The sequence below is a fragment of the Haliaeetus leucocephalus genome, unplaced genomic scaffold (genome assembly GCF_000737465.1).
Source record: "Haliaeetus leucocephalus isolate CR32 unplaced genomic scaffold, Haliaeetus_leucocephalus-4.0 Scaffold840, whole genome shotgun sequence".
Classification (NCBI taxonomy): Eukaryota; Metazoa; Chordata; class Aves; order Accipitriformes; family Accipitridae; genus Haliaeetus; species Haliaeetus leucocephalus.
Genome location: NW_010973276.1, coordinates 2,467,397 through 2,486,138, shown reverse-complemented (window position 1 = coordinate 2,486,138; position 18,742 = coordinate 2,467,397). Strand labels below are relative to the sequence as shown.

The window sequence follows — 18,742 nt, the reverse complement described above, 5'->3', positions numbered from 1 at the left end:
TTTTTGCAAAAGCACCGCCCCCCCCCCCCCCCCCCCCCCCCAGCAGTTTCAATTCTGCTTTTAAAGAAGCTGATGCAGAAGACCTTTTTTAAAGCAAGTTCTGCTTTCAGGCACACAGGAGGATTTTAAAAGCTTGGTTAGATTAACCTGACATTTCACTTACATTTTCACCATTTCTTATTGATACGTCTGGTTGAGTTCAACCTGTTGTAGCAGCAGTGGAAGGAAACTCCAGCATAAGTCAGCCCCTGGACTGTCCCCTCTGGATGAGGATGCTGTGTCAACTTTCCATTCAATGCTGGTGTTTGCACAAAGCCCTCTCTAGTTCGCACTGCCACTGAGGAGGGAGGGGGCAGGAACATCACCGATGGCAATTTGCCTCCTTGAACGACAAGTGGCAGTGCAGATTTCTGGCTCAGTGCTTCTCTACTAATTGCATGATCTCAGCAATGGGACTGCTCTCATTTACCTTACACATTTCAAAGCATCAACTTCAGTCACCAGCCTTGCTTTAATTTAAGGAGCACACCCTTCTTTCAAAAAAGGAATTTCTATACAACATGTAAGAGTTCAGTTTTGGTTTTTTTTTTTTTCTCTCTCTTCTCAGGAAAAGTATTACTATAAAACAGACTTCACACATTTTGGTATTCCTCCAGCCCAGAGCACTTACCAGACATTGCAATTAAACCATCAGGACATCCACTACGCTTTAGACAACCAGCAGACATTCTTCTTTCCCCTTCAGGATAGGGCAAAGCAAAACTAAATCCAGCAAGAGCAGCTATGTGATTTTTTTTTTTTTTTTTTTTTTTTTACATAGGGGATTTATTTTAAAAAAATATTCTCATCAACATTCTAGCATTACTAACAAAACATACTCAGAAGAGACGACAAAGGTAGGATTGTCAGCTCTCTTAAAACTTTAAATATAGACTTCAGATACTAGCTGCTTTAAATCAGGAGATGAGGAATCTAAAGTCTGACCTGTCCCTTGTATTGCAGGTACATGTAACTTTTTTTGCCTACCAATTTTAGGCTGCATCACTCCTTTAAAATGAAGAAAAAAACCCCAACAAAACAACAAAACCCAGCAGAAATGCAAATTCAGTGGGAGCAGATGATGCGATTGCACTTTCTAACAGGATGCCTAATGAGCTAGTACTTGAATAATCAAAGATCAACTGCAAAAAGCAAGCATACAGTTACAAAAAGTATTCTCAGCCTCATACCACAGCGGAAGCAAAAGTTACCTCTGCTAACTTAAAACCAAAGCCAATAAGATTTAATTTCTATTAAAATATTTAAGTCTTAAAGTTTCAATAATCTAAATACACTTTTAAAAAGTCATGATGATTGCTGTTTTACATTAAACTGACATGGAATCAGACCTCAGTGTCAGACTTCACTGCAGCCATTATACACAAGGTCTCTCGTTTTGTCTTTTTTTTTTCCTGAAACACTGATTCCCATCTCTGTCTCTCTAAAGCTTAATGGCCAAGTTTGCTCCTCATCAGGTTTGCAATTTTTCTGAACGTGAAAACAACCTGTGTGTAGACTGAAACCACCTATTCCCTGCAGCAGTTCTCTCCTTAGAGGAACCTGCCTCACCACCAGGCATGGCTTACTCCCACCCTGCAACAGAGGGCTGGGCTCTGCTGGAAGGCTGTATGCAGAAGGTGTTCCTCCAGTGCAGCCTCATCTCTCCCTGCTGGGCCAACACACTGAATTAATTCAGTACAACTAGGTGGCTTGCTGACAAAACAGGCAGCTCCAAAACGGGCTTATTTCATTGGAGGCGGCTGAATGTGGACATCTACAATTTCTGCATTTCTAAGGCAAGGACCATACAAAAATTATAAACACTGTATGGTGATGAAAATACAACTCCTTTGAGATATATGCTTTACACTGGATTTCTATTGCTGCTTCTAAAGACCATCTCCAGTTGTTTCTAGAGATCAAAAGGGAAGAAAGTTAATTTTGTCCTCTTGCAATATGCCTATGAACATGTATAAAAAGTGGTCAAACCCCAAGAAGGGTCCCTGCTTCTCATTTATGTACAATAATTTAAATCAGCTCAATACATCTGTAATACCTAAAAAAATTGTTTTATGATTTTAAAGTCCTTCATGCATTCATTATGAGGAAGTTCTGGATTAAAGTGATGGTACATTGGATGTTGCTTGTGTCTGGGACTCTGGCGTCACTCCCCTGTGGAGTCTCTCAAGGATACACTTCTCAAATCTTTAGTTTTTTAATGGTATCGAGTCTCTTTTTCAGCAGCTCTCCAATTTCTTGAACTGAGTGATGGTAACTGCTCTGGACTTTCCCTTGCACAGTCTTTGTAAACTTTTTTTCTTCCTGCAAAATGCAAAAGATAAATCATTCACTCCACCGCAAGTGTTTTAAATCCTTCCATTAAACTTCCCCCACCATCTCAAACTCTGATAAGAATTTCATGAGGACCACAGTGTAGATTTACAAAGGGAATGTCATCAGCACAGACTAAGCAGTACCTGCTCAGCAGCAATAATTTCTGCAGGTATTGGTATTGCCCAGACAGGGCTGGTAACACATTAACATTTTTTCAAACTTATGGAAACATCCTTGTGCAAAATATTTGTGGCTGAAATTGAGAGTGCATGTAGCATTTTATTTTAGTCAGCATTTATTAAAGTAGAGAATTTCTTATCCAGGGAACTGAAGTCAAACATCAAATTAACACCGACCAGCTAAGAGACTCTTCCACCAAATTCCAAAGCATAGTGAGCTGCAGTGCTTGGAACAGGTTCAGATGTCACTAATTCAGCAACACTGGTACCTAGCTTTCCCAAAGCATTAGATTCCCTTTCATGCACAGTTTTCTAAAATGCCCATGCTAAAAGGCTTTTAAGAGGACCACCATCATGCAGAATTGTCAGCGTTGTTTCTGCAGGTAGGGCGAGATTAGCACTGACTTATCATGAACGATGCTGTATTTCTGCATGCAGAAAGAGTGCATCCTGGTACTCAAAGCAGCAGCCAGAACCACTGTTCTGTCAAGAGGTGACTTGCTATCAGGATGCATTTTGCAGACACCAATATTGAGCAGAAAAGCCTGTGAGGCACAGCCTGAGTAAACCAATCCAAAGTGGGAAAATCTCCACCAGTAGCAAGGTTCAGCTGACACATTGCCAGTATCGCTCCATTCCTGAATCAGGCCAGAATTTTTACTAATACCTGAACATGAGGACTCTTTCAAAAGCATCTTTTAGCTCTAAACACATAGAGCTGCAAATATAGCTCAAAGTCTGAGTAGAGCTATGCAGACTGCGTTTATCAGGATTTACTGCAACAATGTCAATAATGTCAACAAACAGAACAGCAAGCATCATGAACAAACACAGGAAAAGCTGCAGACTCCCATAGATGCTTCTGCTCAAATCCATGTGCTAATGGTAATTTTTTCCAGATCTGCCTTGCATCAAAGGGAAGATGAAAGAATTTGCTGACTCAGCAAGGAACCAGAAAAATTACAAATATCAATGATTACCTGAAACTGTCTTATCCCTTTAAAGTGGGGATTCTTTGACGATATTAAGGAAATGTACTTTTTAGTTTTTATTCAAATTTGCATTAAATACAGTCTAAGGGATTTCCTTACTTTCTATCGGTTTTTGCAGTTTCTTCTTTTATATATATATTTGTATATATATTTTTGAGATACTTCTGCATCAGCCTCATACAGCAACAAGACAAGGGAAATTTTAAATAATGTGCTATGAAATAAACAGGACAATCTAATTGAAAAAACACAAGCTGGCTAACAGCAACTTAGGTGGACAGGAAGTGCAGTTCTGAAATAGATGGGTGCAGCTTTTAAATACTTCCCAGTTCAAAAGCCTTCAGATCTTTCATCTAGACAAACCTAATGCCAATGCCCTGTAGGCCAAGTTTCCCACTTTAGATAAATATACTGGAGACCTGCTTCTGTCTTAAGTGCTGATTCCTGATTGAATTTGTGGGGGTCCCAAGTAACACAAGTTCTGCCTGTGCTTTCCCCTACTCAGTCTCTCCTACCCCCAAAATTAATACTGGTGAGGAGATGACTCCCCTCTCAAACCTTTCTCCTGGAATCTGCAATCCTTCTTTGACAGGGAGCACAACTCACCACTCCCCCAGCCCCTCTCCCCTGCATATCAGAAGATGATGCCTATTCCACCACTTTACTATGTTGCACCTTTTATCCCCACCTGTGTTTCAAGAGCACCATGAAAGAAATTCCAATTCTATGCTTTCAGTCACCTCTAGGCTTTTTAGCTAGACTCTGACACCATTTCAAAGATACTTTCAGGATCTCAACTGCTCTTATACGTAAACACAGTCACAGTAAGTACTGAACTGTCAGAATATCCCTTACGACAGTAACATTAACTCTATCACAAAGTTTAACTCTTATCTGACTGCAATGGCTTAAAAAGCCAAGTTTCCTCATTAGGGCCATGCTTCCCACATCTACATTTGACATGAGGTTTGGCATGTGCAGTGCCTATTACTCCTGCCTCTGTTTTTCCCTATATAGCTGGGGAGGTGGGGGTGGGGGGAAGCTGCCACTTGCTTTTCTGTGAAGATCAAGTAATTGTTTCCAGGGAAGTGACTAATCAGCGGTAGGTGAATCTCAAATGTTTCCTGGAAAAAGAATTTTGCATGCATTATGGCATGTAAAATACAGATAATAGAACAAAATAATGTTAAAACCTTAAGTTTTTCTTCACTAATATACGACACAAAATGAAAATATTTTAAAATTCCTGTGTTTAGATCTCATTTTTTGAAATTTTGTGCAGTGAGCTGGAGCTGATCAGATGAGGCAAAAATCACTGTGTCACTATAAAAAAAGCCTAACTCACCACTCTAAAACCAAGCTTTTTGTTTGCTTGTTTTCCTTTTTCTTCCTTCCAATAGAACATTTTGGTAAAAAGAAGCTTTCAGCAAAGTTATCCCACAGGTGTGTACATACAGGTTGTTATCAGTCACACACAGACAACAGAAGTTCTTACCTGTAAAAGCAGAGTGTCCTTGAGGGACAGGTCTTCAAGTTTCAGTGCAGTCAGAATTATTTCAAGCCCTCTGATGTGATCTATTACGTTGGAAGTTAATGTCTGTAGTTCAGTAACATAATCCAGAAAATGTGTAAAAACAGGTGGCTATAAAAACAAATATATATTTTTAATTTACAAACACATTTTAATACCTATTCAAATGCTTATTCTATATGACAACTCACTTTGTAACATCTGTCATTCTATTCCTTCCCCCCACTGCTAAGCTATAATCTACCTACCCAGATAAACACTACTAGTTAACAAGTTTACTGTAGTGCATTCAAGGCAGGAAGGCCTGTGATACTCTGAACTGTTTCCTGTTAAAAAGCTGTCATGTGATGTCAGATGTGCCATGTCACCATTTAATTTTAAATGGCAAAGGAGTTTCAAAAATTAGTACTAAGTAACCTCTAACCCATGTCAGCCTCTACAAGGTAAAGTTTATGAAAAACATTTTATTAATATGTTACCTATCCTGATTTTTCTTTCAGTATAAATATGCTGTTGGATTGGGGGTGGGGGAGAAAAGAAAGGAATATTGTCTCTACCATAGCTACACTGCTTTCTTTTTTTTTCTTCTTCTTCTTTTGCAGGTTGGATTTAAAAGGTCGGAGGACACTGTCACAATAACTTGATACCCACAGGGCAATGGAGATCGTCTGGAAAAAAGGTACAAGTATGTTACAAGTTGCATTTACAGGAGGCTTCTAAACTGTTTTAGTGTTCCTACTAATAAGACTCAGAGTAAATAGAATATGCAACAAAACTCCTCTGCTTTCATGAGTGACTGAGATCAAAGAACTGCCACTGTGTTTTAGTCCCAACATTTCTACCCTAAAGTACTCCAAAATTTCTGGTTTCCAAAGAAAAATATACCTCAACAAAGAAGACTAGGTTTTCTAACAAGTTTGGATGAGTTTTCAAGGTGCCATCTCTGACTTCAATCAAATCACCTTTACATTTATTGAACAAGTCTGAAAAGAAAAAAGGAAAAGCCTTATTCAGGACACACAGATCAACTTAAATGCGTATTTTCCATACAGTATGTATCTCAGTGTAGTGTGTAAAGGTGTCAAAGGACCGACCACCAAGCAGTTAACAATAAATTTGGCCAAAGCCTCTTGAGAAGGTACAGCTCTGAAGCTTCTGCCAAAATGTATTTCATTACAAACAGTATCTCCACACCATTTATTAGCACACCTGGACCAAGTACCAGGGAGACAACAATTGCTCAGACTAGGCTGCAAGGTAGCAAAATGATAGGACATGACGACATTCTGTGGCATGCAACAGCTTCATGATCAGATGAGCCAAGAGCAATCTCAGCCTTATTCTCAAGTATCTTTCAAAGGGGTCTGCAGATGCATTAACACACTCCTCATAATTGCAGCACACTCAGCAGCACATCCTCAGAGCATCATGAAGCACCACCTTAGCTACCAGTGTTTACTCTTGAGTTACCATTTACCTGTCAGTCGATCTATTAAAGACTTGAAACTATTCCCTATCCTCTCCTGGATTTCTGCTGAATCTTCTGAAAAAGAGGAAAAAAGTTATAAACCACAAGTTTGTGTATTTTCTGCTTCCAGAAACCAAGAGGCATTTAAATGTAATTTAGTGTTAGCAGTCAAAAGCAAATACATCTGCTTTCAAAGGGGATCCAGTATTACATTGACATATACTGTACAAAAAAGACAACTTGCATAAAACATTAAATTAAGGCATTATCTCCCAGATAACTTAGTGTCATTCCAAAAATTAACACGCAAGTAACAGTTTGGGTCCACATGACCTAATGCCCAGTCGTTTTCAAACTACATGGAGACACATCTCGCTCCCTCCCACCACACATGGCAATCTGGTTAAACCCCTGCCCCTCAAACACTTACCTAAGCCATTGGTATCTAGTTCATAAATATCACTAACAAGATAAAACAAGCTAGTCTGGCATTGACAGCTGCCATTACTGAAGAAGCCAGCCATTCGGGTAGGAGGAGGGCCAAGGACAGGATACTAGGCAAGAAGCAAAGAAAAAGATAAAGGTGTTGCAGCTTTTCCTTATCCAGAACACAGTGTTTGTCTCTGGCACATCTCTCAGTCAGATTCATACACTACAAACTCAGGGTCAGTTAAGTGCATTCTGCAGCCTGCTGGACGTTACAAGATGCATTCAGTTTCTCTGCTTGCATTCACGTTCATTTAATATTTGGGGATAGCTTTTTCCTTAACGGGTACCTGAATTTTTTGTTCTAGAAACTTCTTCCCTGAATCCACTGCCGCTTCCAGCTGCTGAAGCAGGGATCGAATTGTATCAATCTTGGATGACACGCCGTTCTCTGCAGTCTTTTCAGAGTTCTTTGGTTGAATAGTGTGACTAAGAGTTGGGAGTCCGCTTACTAGCCTTAAAGTTAAAGACCGGATTCGCAACCACATGGTTTCTTCCTCCAGTGAGAGTTTCCTATGTTCTTCAGAAATGTCCCTAGAGAAAGGCACCAAATGTTTTCAGGCAAGTGCTTCAATTTTGCAAAGTAGCAAGCTTCACTGAGGTACAAAAGCCTCCCCAAAGTTACTGAATACTGTATGAAGAGGAAGGAGTAGTCAGAAATTCAGAAAACTGTATTAATATGTAAAAAGGCAGCACTGCTAGAAGAGATGAATGACGCTTGTTAAGTTCGCAGTTAGCCAGCCTAGAAAACATTTAAATATGGCAGTTGCCCTGGAAGGATTTTGTTTGCCATGGGTGCTGTAAGGAAAAGGTAGGACTCTACAGTTGAGAATACTTCTACTCACCTGTCTTTTGGATCCCAGTTAAACAAGACCGTCAGGTCTCTGTTGTCACGCAAATCTTTCCACGGAATGTCATCCTCCTCTGGGCTCAGACTCATGGACTTTATACTTTCTTCTAAACTGGTTGATCTGTACATAAGAACAAGCAATATTAAATCAAACATTTGATCACTGGAAATAGGAAACACAGCTAACATTCTCTCCACCGTTCAACTCTTCTGATGTCAGAAATGTTACACATACATGGTATGACAAGGATGTTGAAGGGGAGAGCAAATTAGAAGCAGAGAGACATAGCTCACAGGTTTCTGTCAAAGAGCTGCAAATGCAACTCACCAAGCTCTCACTTGGCCAGTGTCCCTCCTATGCACTAATCTCCAATTTTTTCATGTGCAAGGTGCTGCACTTATTGCTGCTGTACTTACATATTTGCTTCAAGTAAGAGGTCTAACAACATCCGTTCTGTGCGAACTTGCGCAAAGTGAAGGGAAGAGTTCAGCCTATTCCTAAATGCAATGAATTCTGGGATCTTCTCAAATGCACCGTACTTGTAGGCTTGAATGATATATTCTGAGGTCTAGAAGAAAACACACACCATCTTTGTATTAGTTACTTCCATAAATTCAGAATAACCAGGGTTTAACAAGGTCATTGCCAAGAAATTGCATTTCTGTGGTTTTCATTAACCCAGAGGTACAGAATCTGGCAGATACTCAATCCCTGGGAGAAGCTTGCACTTTTGCTTGTCCAAGTCATCCCAGCAGTTTTGCTACTTTAATTTGAGAACGCCCAGATGCTCCACTGGGCAGTGTGATTTAATAACGAAACAACACTAAGAAACATCATGCTGCTGCCACCACTGAGACTGAAAAATACTTTGAGGGGAGAGATGATTTTGGAAGGCTTTATTTTTTTTTTTTTTTTTTTGAGATGCATTTTTCAAACTATTAAATCATTGTTTCATTGTGAGAAGTACCTTCAGGCAAAACAAATATATTCCAGATTTTCTGGAAATGACTTGGATGTGCATCACATATTACCGCAACATAGATTAAAAAAATTACTCACACATTTTTTTGTTTCTCTTTTTTATTAGATTTTTGAATACAGTATCACAAGATAATATCACGCAGTGTATACACATTACAAAACAATCTAAACACCAAAGGAAACTGTCAGGGTCCATGGAATAGTTTGCTTCCCCTCTGATGAAATACAGCAATACAACACACAACTAATATTTCACATCAGTCCAAGCAATCTCCAGAAAGAAATCTGTATGACGAAGGAGCCCCAAACAAGCACTATATTTTAATGAAAATTTCTAACTGTAGAGGCAGAGTGCACTATTTATGCTCCCAGTCAAGACAGATGGCTGTATTTTTTACATCAGCATTACTCCACAATTGAAAAATTCTGGCAAATCAAGTATTTTCTTCTGAACAAGATTATGAAATACACTGAAGATGAGAGGCACCAAAAAAGGCCTCTGGTTAACTGAACTTTATACGGTACTAGAAGACTCAACTTGTCTGGAAGGCTCTGAGAGACTAGAAGCTAGCACTCACAGATGAAAACCACTTTTTTTTTTTTTATCCCTCCAAAATAAGAAACATCCTCTAGGTAGCTCTGTCTTTTCTTTTTTTTTTTTCCCCCTAAGAAATTTGGTTATTTGCACTGTATGAAAAAAATATGCCAAATATTCAACAACATACCCTCTGATAAACAGCCTTGTAGAGTTCATTGTCAGGCTGCGGGATTGCGCTATGGGTGCTAATTCAACTGCATCGACGTGGTTTTTAAATCCCCATAGGACACGTTGGTGTTCTGTTTGCCTGCAGTATCTGGAGAAATTAAAGACGGACGGACACAACAAAATTAGAGAGATTACTTGTGATTCTGCATATTTAAAGGAGGACTATCTTGGGAAGGATAAAGTTGCTTTTTTAGTTTTGGTCAAATATAGCAGTACTGCCTTCTCTCTCCTCCCTGTCCTTGGCATCCTCTCCCAGAGCAGAAATATTATGTCAGGACTGCACAGCATCCTAGACAGCTGTTACTCATGGGACTCACTCTTAAACAGGACTCACTTCAGGCTGTTAAGTTCAGCAAGTCAGAAGGAAAACGTATTTATCCAAAGCAATCAGTCTGAATCAGTAGCTATATTTTTATGCCAGACCACTTCGTTTCTATCCCACACTTCCTGTTCTAGGCAAAGTCCCACGCACAGCATGACGCAGGACACGTTCTCTGTGCTGTAGCAGACATTCCAGCTATCTTAAACACCAATTGAGAGAGGAGCAGGCTGTATCTGAAATCATGTAAAAAGTTAACTTTTAAAGGATAGTCCTCCTTTAACATCGCAGTTAGATGCTGTTATGGGACTCAAATGGGAAGCTGGTATCCAGACAGTGAGTATGAAGGGGCAACCCCAGCAGAACCACAGCAGCACAGAAACCAGTAGCAGATTCTGACCTTGTGATACTTAAGACATGTCTCATGGTAAGGAATCTCTTTTTTCGTCTCCACTCTTGTCATACCATCATCCTAGGTAAACAGTACCCTAAATTGAGCCTTCACCTCCTGCAATTTGCACCTTACAGTCAGTTTAAAGGACACTTGCTATTTGCAAATTAGTACAGCTTTTGATGCATTTCCCAACTAAAAGGATCTTAAGGTGATAACCACTGGAAGTGTCCAGAACACACAAGAGATTTGGCTACCCGAGATCAACGATAGCTCATGGTCCTTTGGTCGCAATACTCTGTCTCCAAGACGAGACATGATGCAGAGTCACATCCCTATCTTGTAGCATGAAGAATTGTATAATGCCGATTGCACCACTTTCACCTCTCTTGTCATTTCAACTTTTTAAGGTGAGGTAGTAAGGCAGGTCAAACCATTCAAGGCACCGCCTTTTCAGGATTTCTAGAACACGAGTTGAGTAGCATTATCCTGGCAACAGCACTCGGAGTGTGGCTGTCTTCATCTGTGTACAGATGTTGAGCTACTGGAGACCATCAGCTCTTCTCTGCTGCAAGCACCTTTATGATTCGTGCCAAAGAGAATAACCTTCTTCCAAGGTAACTACACCTGAAGCTGCTTCACTGTTTTCCAGGGAAAGATGATTTCTTGATGCTTTACAATGCAGTGTTCCCAAGCAGACAAATCATATCCAATAGTTTTTTCAGTTCACTTTTTTCACCTGGCACCCAGCAGTCATGTGTTTTATTTAAAAAAAAAAAAAAAAGGGCCAACACCCACCACCAATAGACACATAGGAGAAAGCTGTCTGGATCTAGGGCTTTACTCCACAAAACACTGCACCCAGGAATCCAAAGACTCTTAGCAAGTAGAATCAGTGCTTAAACAATGAGCAAATGAGGGAAGCAAACAAGAGCAAGCTCCCATCATACAATCCACGCGCTCCTCTGTGCATCCCGCTCCCTACAGTAAAATTTCTGTCAGACACAGGTCATAGTAACTCAGCATCTACCTTAGAGGTACAGGTACATGGCAACTGCTATTGTGTACATAGGAATAACCTGGGCTGCCAACACAGCAAGGGTACTTTTTCTGAGGCATTACTGTGAGCATCTTTAGCATCTTTACTATTCAGTACAGACAAGTTTTGTGTTTTTATCTATTGCTGGGATAGTGGGAAAGCAAGTTATATGACTGCAGAGCCTTTGGAGCCAACTTAGCCAGTGGCTGACTGGAAGTTACAACTGGATTGCACCTTTGTTTCTTATGAAGTAAAAATAAGGTTCTTCACCTACCTCTCCACAGTGACCAAACTGTAAAATATAATTACACAGGATATACTCCTACTTCTCAGAATGGGACTGCCTTGAAAGTTTTAGGGAGATGGACTGACATGCATATACTTCCCTGACACAATTCTGGACTATTTCTGTTCCTATTTGCCCAATATATTTCCACCAAGACTTCAAAAATGTGTTGTTCCACTGTTCTTCTACCTAGCCCATTTTTCATGGGTTCCATGGGAATTCTGAAACAGAATTGATACTTTCCCCATGAATGTATCAGAATGTACATCAGAGTGTACTTTCCGAGTAAGATTATTGACAAGTAGTTACTAATCAAGTCAGCTACAAGCACCGCAGATGCCTAGGGCATGGCGTGCATTTTAGGAAGCACCAGATCTCTTTGGAGGAATTCAGCTACTCTCCCCTCACTACTGCATTCATTCAAGTCCCAACACTCTCACTCAAGACAATTTTCTTTTTATTCACATCACTTTTAGGGGTGAACTGAATAAAACAGGTAGTTCCCATTAGCACAAGACCAGGTTTTGCAATTCGATCCTATCACTTCAAAATAATGCAGTTAGTCATGGGCTCTGCTCTGCCTCCAGTGAAACTGAGACTTCAAGACTCAGGTTTTCCCCTCTGAAATCCTTCCACCTTGTTCATTCTGCTTTCCCTACCTTTTAACAATGTGCATTCCCACCATCCCTGTGTGCCCAGGAGAGCCATCACTAAAACACACTGCTTCAGTGATTGTAATATAAAGGATTGCTAAGTATGCCATCACCATCTTGACCCACCATCTCTGGCTGTTGTATGATTTTCCAAAATGCTAGAAGTTATAATGACACCAGGGCTTACTTGCCATGTGACATTTCACTGAAATTACTGCATAAAATCATAATCCATTCATTTAAAAATAATTATACCTGTTTTTTGAGGAGCATTAAAACTGGCTTTAATAAAATAGAAAGCTAAAGCAAAACCCCATATAATAGTAAGTTACAAACTCTTGTAATGAGAAAGACAGGTTGAGGCAACCTTTACTACAAAGTTGCACGTATTATTCCTCTTTGTTATCATGTTATCAACCACTACATTTCTGTAAGCCCTTACATAGGGCACAGACTTCTGTAAGGTATCTTGACATACTGCTCTGTTACAAGGACACAGAGGTTTCTTTCAACTTACATCTTTCTGGTTGGAGTGGAAAAACCTGAGTGCAAAATTGCAGGATTGGGATGCAGCAGTGTAATGGCCCAGAGACTCTGCATAGCGCGTCAGAAGATAGCTGCAACACAACACAGCACAAGTCAAATATCAGCACACAGCCCTGGGGAAACCTGAATTTCAAACACAGCTCCGAACAGACAATGGCAGTACAGTTCAGCTTTAATGAAAAGTCTGGAGATTTAAAGGAGGGTATTCACAACATTCATATTAAAATTTATGCTTTTAAAAGTAATGGAAGGAATTCTTAATTTTTTAAAAACAGTATGTGGGGGCTTGGAGTTCCTCCATCCACCCTGTTAATTGTGCAAGAGATTACTTAGATACCCACAAACACAATAACCAAGGCAAGGCCATTGGGTGTGTTTGTTTTAACTAGAGCTCCCAAGCTTTGCTGAGCTATGACACAAGCCAGAACACCAAGCTATGACTGGCATCAAGATATAAATTTCACAAATTTCTTTCAGATTCCCCCTAGTTAATACTCTGAAAACCACAAACAGATCAAAATCACATAAGAAAGATAATCCACGAGAAGGGGAGCATACTACAGTAGATGTGTCTCATGCAATTCCAAAACACTTTTGCCCAACTCCATATGAAAATCCAATAATCTGCTAAGTTTCAGTAGCAAAGGAAACTGAAGATCTCAGGACTGGCTACTGGAGGGTCACCATCACCAATTATTCTCAGTAAATACTACCCACCCGATGGTGTCGTGCTGTATGTGTTTTGCATCAAGGCTGGAATAGAGCTCTGCAACAGGTTCAAATGCACCAAGTCTGCAGTAGATTCGAATGAGCAGCAATTTAAACTGAGCATTAGAAGGACTATGAGATAATCCTTCTTCTAAGAGAGTGAGGCACTGCCACACAGCTGACTCTTCACCTGGTGACAAAGACAAAACACACAGACAGGCATGATCAGAGCGAGGCACTGAACACCAACAGCACAGTTCACTTTGGCATTGGAGCTTCCTTCCCCAAGTTACACACCTCTCAGAATGATCCCATGCATTTCAACATGCAGATGGCACTCATCAGTCACGCTGCTGCCCTTAAAACTAACACCCACTCCAGCACTATAGCTGCTCTCTGAGGGAAAGGTAGAGGAATAATTCTTCACAGGGAATATCTAGCTCACGTCTGTACAGAGCACAGCCCTCACACGAGCCCACTGCAGAAGTGACCTTCCCCAGTGAGCCTTGGACTCCTGAGGATTTCTAGCTTCTACGTACAGAGTACTCCCAAGCATTATGCAAGACAGTAGCACAGAGCCAGGAATTCAAGAGCCCACACTTGATGATGGATTTACTCAGATTAAAGAATAAATCTTCCTCAGGAGAGACAAAGGCGTAACTGACAACTACATGGAAGGGCAGGAAGATAAACAGTGCCTGTGGACAGCCACCATTGAAGTCTGACTGTGGGATTAGGAGACTAACAGGCAGAGCAGATGTGGAGTACAGGAATACTCAAGACAAGGCAACAGGTCTCAGCAGAAGGTTTAGAAGCAAGGGATCCAAAAGACAAAGTATATCAGGGAGGGAAAGAAATGCTCTCAGAACACCTCTGATATCACAAAGGAGTTGTCAGCAGAACCTGTGCAAAGGGAGAGAAAACATTACCTACACGGGAAACTCAGAACAAGCTTCTGAAGACAGCTAACACTGAGCTGCAAGAGTCATCAGCAAAGCTCTGCCAGGACTTACAAGAATTAATCAGAAAAATCAAATCCCTTTAGAAGTCAGTGAGATTCAGATCAAACACCAGCTGAACAGAGGGACTCCTGACATACCTCATATTGAGAGAAAACCCAGAAAGCTATGGGCCTAACAAGCCATGCCAGGTACACTGGCCACAGGGACACAGTATCCCTATCACAACCATCCAGAGTGGTATTAAGCAAGACATAATTTTCAGAACATACCTTCTAGCCACAAATCAAGCAGCAGGTGAACTGCAAGGAGGCAGTAATAATCTGAAAACTGCAATTCAGTTTTCAAACAAGATTTTCCTAAAGAGAAAAAAAAGTTACCCTTCAATTACTGACAGTGCTGTCAGGTGCTTCTCACATCGTCAGCATTATCAAATGACACAGCTATCTGACAGATGATAACCACAGCTTAATTTATAAAATCCAGAGTTGTCTTAAAAACTGAAACAACTGTATACATGCTGCATTTGTTCATCATGCAAATGGACTTTGGGCCACTTCATATGTTGACATCTGCTGAGGAAGAACAGACTCTCCTACAACTGCAAGATTTACAAATTACTATTATTGCTTGTGTATTTGTCCTAGGTACACCAGTGATAAAGCCTGGCTTTGCTTAAAGGCACAGGCAATTGTGCAAACATAGAAATGTACCATCTGAACTACCCAGGAATATCTCATTTGTCTTTAAGTTATACAACTGAAAAGAAACAAAATTCAAAGAAAACAGATAATTCAGGTATGCCCAAGGATGTAATCATAAAGGAGAAAGCAAAAGCATTATCTAGCAGCACAATAGGTGCTGTGCACCAATAGTGGTATTTGCCAGAGTTTGTGTTGTTCCACCCTCCTGAAAAAGCTGCCAACTTCTGCTCATAAAAAGCTAAAAGTGAACCGCAACATTCATTTCACGTTTTTTTCTCACCAAACTCCAATCCATGGCGGTATCTTAACATCAACTCCCTGACCACAGTCAGCTTTTGCTTCTTATCCATGGCGTGATAGATACCAAGCAATCTTGAGAGCTGCACCACACACAAATGTTGTTGCAGAGCTTTGATATCGGCTGGCAGTGCGATTTCACTCTCTGCTGTTGCTGACAGAGGGATTACTTCCAGCAATTGACTGATGAACTGAAAGAGAAACACTGTTAAATTCTGCAGGGCATCTGGGACTGCACAAAGGAAAGCATTTCCTCCTTCAAATCAAGAAAAAAGAAAAGCAAGGTGGAAATGTCAGCATCAACCCCGATGTCACACTAGAACCAATTTAAGAGCTGGATTCAATGTTTTTTATTTTTTGTTTTGTTTTGTTTTTAAAGCTGGCGAGCACACAGTTCTGGTTGCACTCAATAGCTTTTAATAAGTTTCATCAGACAGAGGAAAAAAAATAAATCACAGGCAAGTTTCCAATACACTGACACACAAGAGAGTTCAAGCACCTGTTAACACTCTCAGTAATAATATATGCAATTAAAATAAGCAGTTACTGAAAGGCTTCACAGCACACTTCCAGGAAACAGTGGGTTTGTACTAGCCCTCACATTTTCTCTCAACTCTGAAGTAATGTGCTGTACTCAGTGAGGTCATAATCTTTGATTAATGACTTCTTTTTTTTAATTAAGTTGTAAGAAAAGCAGCCTCTCATTGTTTACTATTCTAATGGAAGACAGCAGACTTCTCACAACACACAGTCAGGGCTGGACAGCAGTTTCTTGTTGCCCTAAAATCCAACAGTGTTTACAAACTCAAAACTAAGTTAAAGCCAATGAATTCAACTTTACTACATTTGGTGTTGAAACACAAGAACTGCATCAAATGCATGCCTGAGGAAAAAAGCATGACAGCTGGATAGGAGGAACATATAGCACCATGCATACAAATTCCAGTTTTCCCATAGATACTGATGAAGACTGTGTTGACAAATCTTTTCAGTTTGAGATTTTGCCAAGCTCAGCAAGGTCAATCATATCACTAGGCTGCATACTCCAATTTACACCTCTAGGAAATCAAGATTGATGTCGTTGACAATTATTTCTGGAGTATCTCACGTGTCTAGTGGCCCAGCAATATTGCCACATCCTCAGCTACTGAACTGTAACACCATTCAGTACTTTTTAAAAAAAAGACCCCCCCCAAGATGCGTATAGCCTCAGTGTGACCCTGTTACTTTATCTAGGATACAACAACCTTTGGCATCTTTTGCTGTGAAACAAGAATAAAGTTAAGACAATCTATGAATATTTTAAGTAACTTAAACTTTCAGATTTCAAAAACTAGTCAGCACTTCAGCACCACTAAAGCTCCTCAGCTACACATCTCCTTGACTGAGTTAAACCACTGCAGATGCATGCTTCAGAGACAACAGCCAGAAGCCATACACTGGGAAGACATTCCAGTATGTCAGTATGACACAATACGATATATTCACTAAACCAGCAGCAGTTTTAAGGCCAATCAGAAAGTTTTAGAGAATTTATTCAAAGTCATGGTTTTACAAGCACTGCAACAAAACTGTAGCCTAAACTATTATTATCAAATATCATTCCCCCCTGCTCTGGGTTTAGAATTTGTTTCTAAATTTCTTGGAAAGTTAGTATTAAACCTGTTCAGTACTTCAGGGTTACCTTGCAATGGTATCACCATTTCCACAACTACGAGTTAAATATCCTTCTGACCAGATCTCTTGCCAGTGGAATAAAAACAGACCTTTTAACATGAAACACCAGCAGCAACCCATACATGCCAGGGCCACCATTCTCATTAGTGGTGAGGCTGTGGGAAGAGCTTGCATTAGCAGTCAAAGAGTATTTTAATAAACTAAGAATATAACAACACTATCTACACTTTGTTTACAAACATTTTATCAACAGCCTCTGGCTGGTCCAGGGTTCTGTCTAGCCCTCCCCAGCTCTGATAATGTTACACAATGGCTTAGAAAAACAATGGGGTGAGTGACAGGATTCCCAGCTGCTGAAGTCATTCAACGAGCTGCTCATGACTCTGCACAAATAGTCTTTTCAGTTAAAGAGAGCTTGTTTCAGAAGGAGATTCTGGAAAAGTTGCCATAGGTCTCTCGGTCACCCCTTGATCAGTACCAATGTGTCCATTCTTTAGCACTGCAGCAGAGCCAAGCAAAGCATCTATGTGACACCCTATCTGCATCAGACAAGGGAGCAGATTTTTCCCATTAAACATATAATTTTAATGGGAAAAACAAGTGATGGGTGGGAAGGGAAAGAGGAGGATGTCTTTGTAAAACAAAAGTTACAGTACACAGCAATGAGAACTACAAATGAATGAACAGGGTGGTCCTTCTGTAGTGTTACATTACTCCATTTTGTAAGCTGTGATCTATAAACAAAAGTGATGAGAGATTAGTCATTTAAAAATGAGCTAAATCGGGCAGCTTATCAACTGAACTAAAATTCCTACGGAGCTTTTTGTTACAAGATACAGACTTGTATCTTGTAACTTTCATCAGCATTACCAGCTTTTCATTTTCGATACGAGAACTCAACCAAGACCATCTCAAAGCACCCTGACACCTTGAAATGGTAATAAAGTCAAATGAATACTACATCTGGGTCTGAGACTCTGCAGGATCAAACTTAGGTTTTAGTCTCCAGTAAAAATCCTCTGAATGAAACTGCTCAGTGTATTCCGATGTTCATTGTATTTTCTACAGTGCAAAGAGTTTTCTGAATTTCAAACAGAAGATAAAAATTTGATGTTTCCAGTCTTTTGATAAGATCCACAGGTATTTTAAGATAAAGGGACCAGAGTGCAAACAACTGTTGCAGTTTCTGCCACCACTTCATCTTTCCTCACCTTTGTGTATTGGCTGGATGGGAGGAGATCCACAAATACTTTGAGATCAGTAAAACAGCAGGGTTTGTCCCCAAATTTTTTGAAGTATTGGAACATTAGTTCTTCTGGATCACCTAGGAAAAAGGCCAGTTCATCTTTTTAATATGCTCTATCAAAAGTTGAATCTGTAAAATAACTATGAGAAATCTTCAGTAATCCCCCCCCCCCTTTGAGATTACACAGCGATTTAGAAAATGGATAGCTGTACTAAGATTTTAACAGAGGTTCAATGTCTTTGGTAACCAAGGACACAAAAAGCCCCAAGAGCTTCACTTGAGCTTCTCTG

The 18,742-nt window shown here is 40.1% G+C and overlaps 1 protein-coding gene across 2 annotated transcripts in view; it reads right to left on the bottom strand.

The window, feature by feature from the left end:
• Window positions 1–43: 43 nt before the first annotated feature.
• NAA25 (N(alpha)-acetyltransferase 25, NatB auxiliary subunit) overlaps window positions 44–18,742 on the bottom strand; it is a 28,940-nt gene continuing 10,241 nt past the window's right edge. For both annotated transcript variants that reach the window (XM_010582112.1, XM_010582114.1), the window contains 14 exons: window positions 18,418–18,530; window positions 15,513–15,720; window positions 14,801–14,887; window positions 13,579–13,759; window positions 12,833–12,932; window positions 8,297–8,448; window positions 7,875–8,000; window positions 7,320–7,563; window positions 6,974–7,097; window positions 6,553–6,618; window positions 5,961–6,058; window positions 5,633–5,743; window positions 5,040–5,186; window positions 44–2,361 (listed from right to left, as the gene is read on the bottom strand). In XM_010582112.1, the coding sequence (XP_010580414.1) occupies window positions 2,239–2,361; window positions 5,040–5,186; window positions 5,633–5,743; window positions 5,961–6,058; window positions 6,553–6,618; window positions 6,974–7,097; window positions 7,320–7,563; window positions 7,875–8,000; window positions 8,297–8,448; window positions 12,833–12,932; window positions 13,579–13,759; window positions 14,801–14,887; window positions 15,513–15,720; window positions 18,418–18,530 (1,880 nt within the window). In that variant the 3' untranslated portion in view covers window positions 44–2,238. The remainder of the gene's footprint in view (window positions 2,362–5,039; window positions 5,187–5,632; window positions 5,744–5,960; window positions 6,059–6,552; window positions 6,619–6,973; window positions 7,098–7,319; window positions 7,564–7,874; window positions 8,001–8,296; window positions 8,449–12,832; window positions 12,933–13,578; window positions 13,760–14,800; window positions 14,888–15,512; window positions 15,721–18,417; window positions 18,531–18,742) is intronic.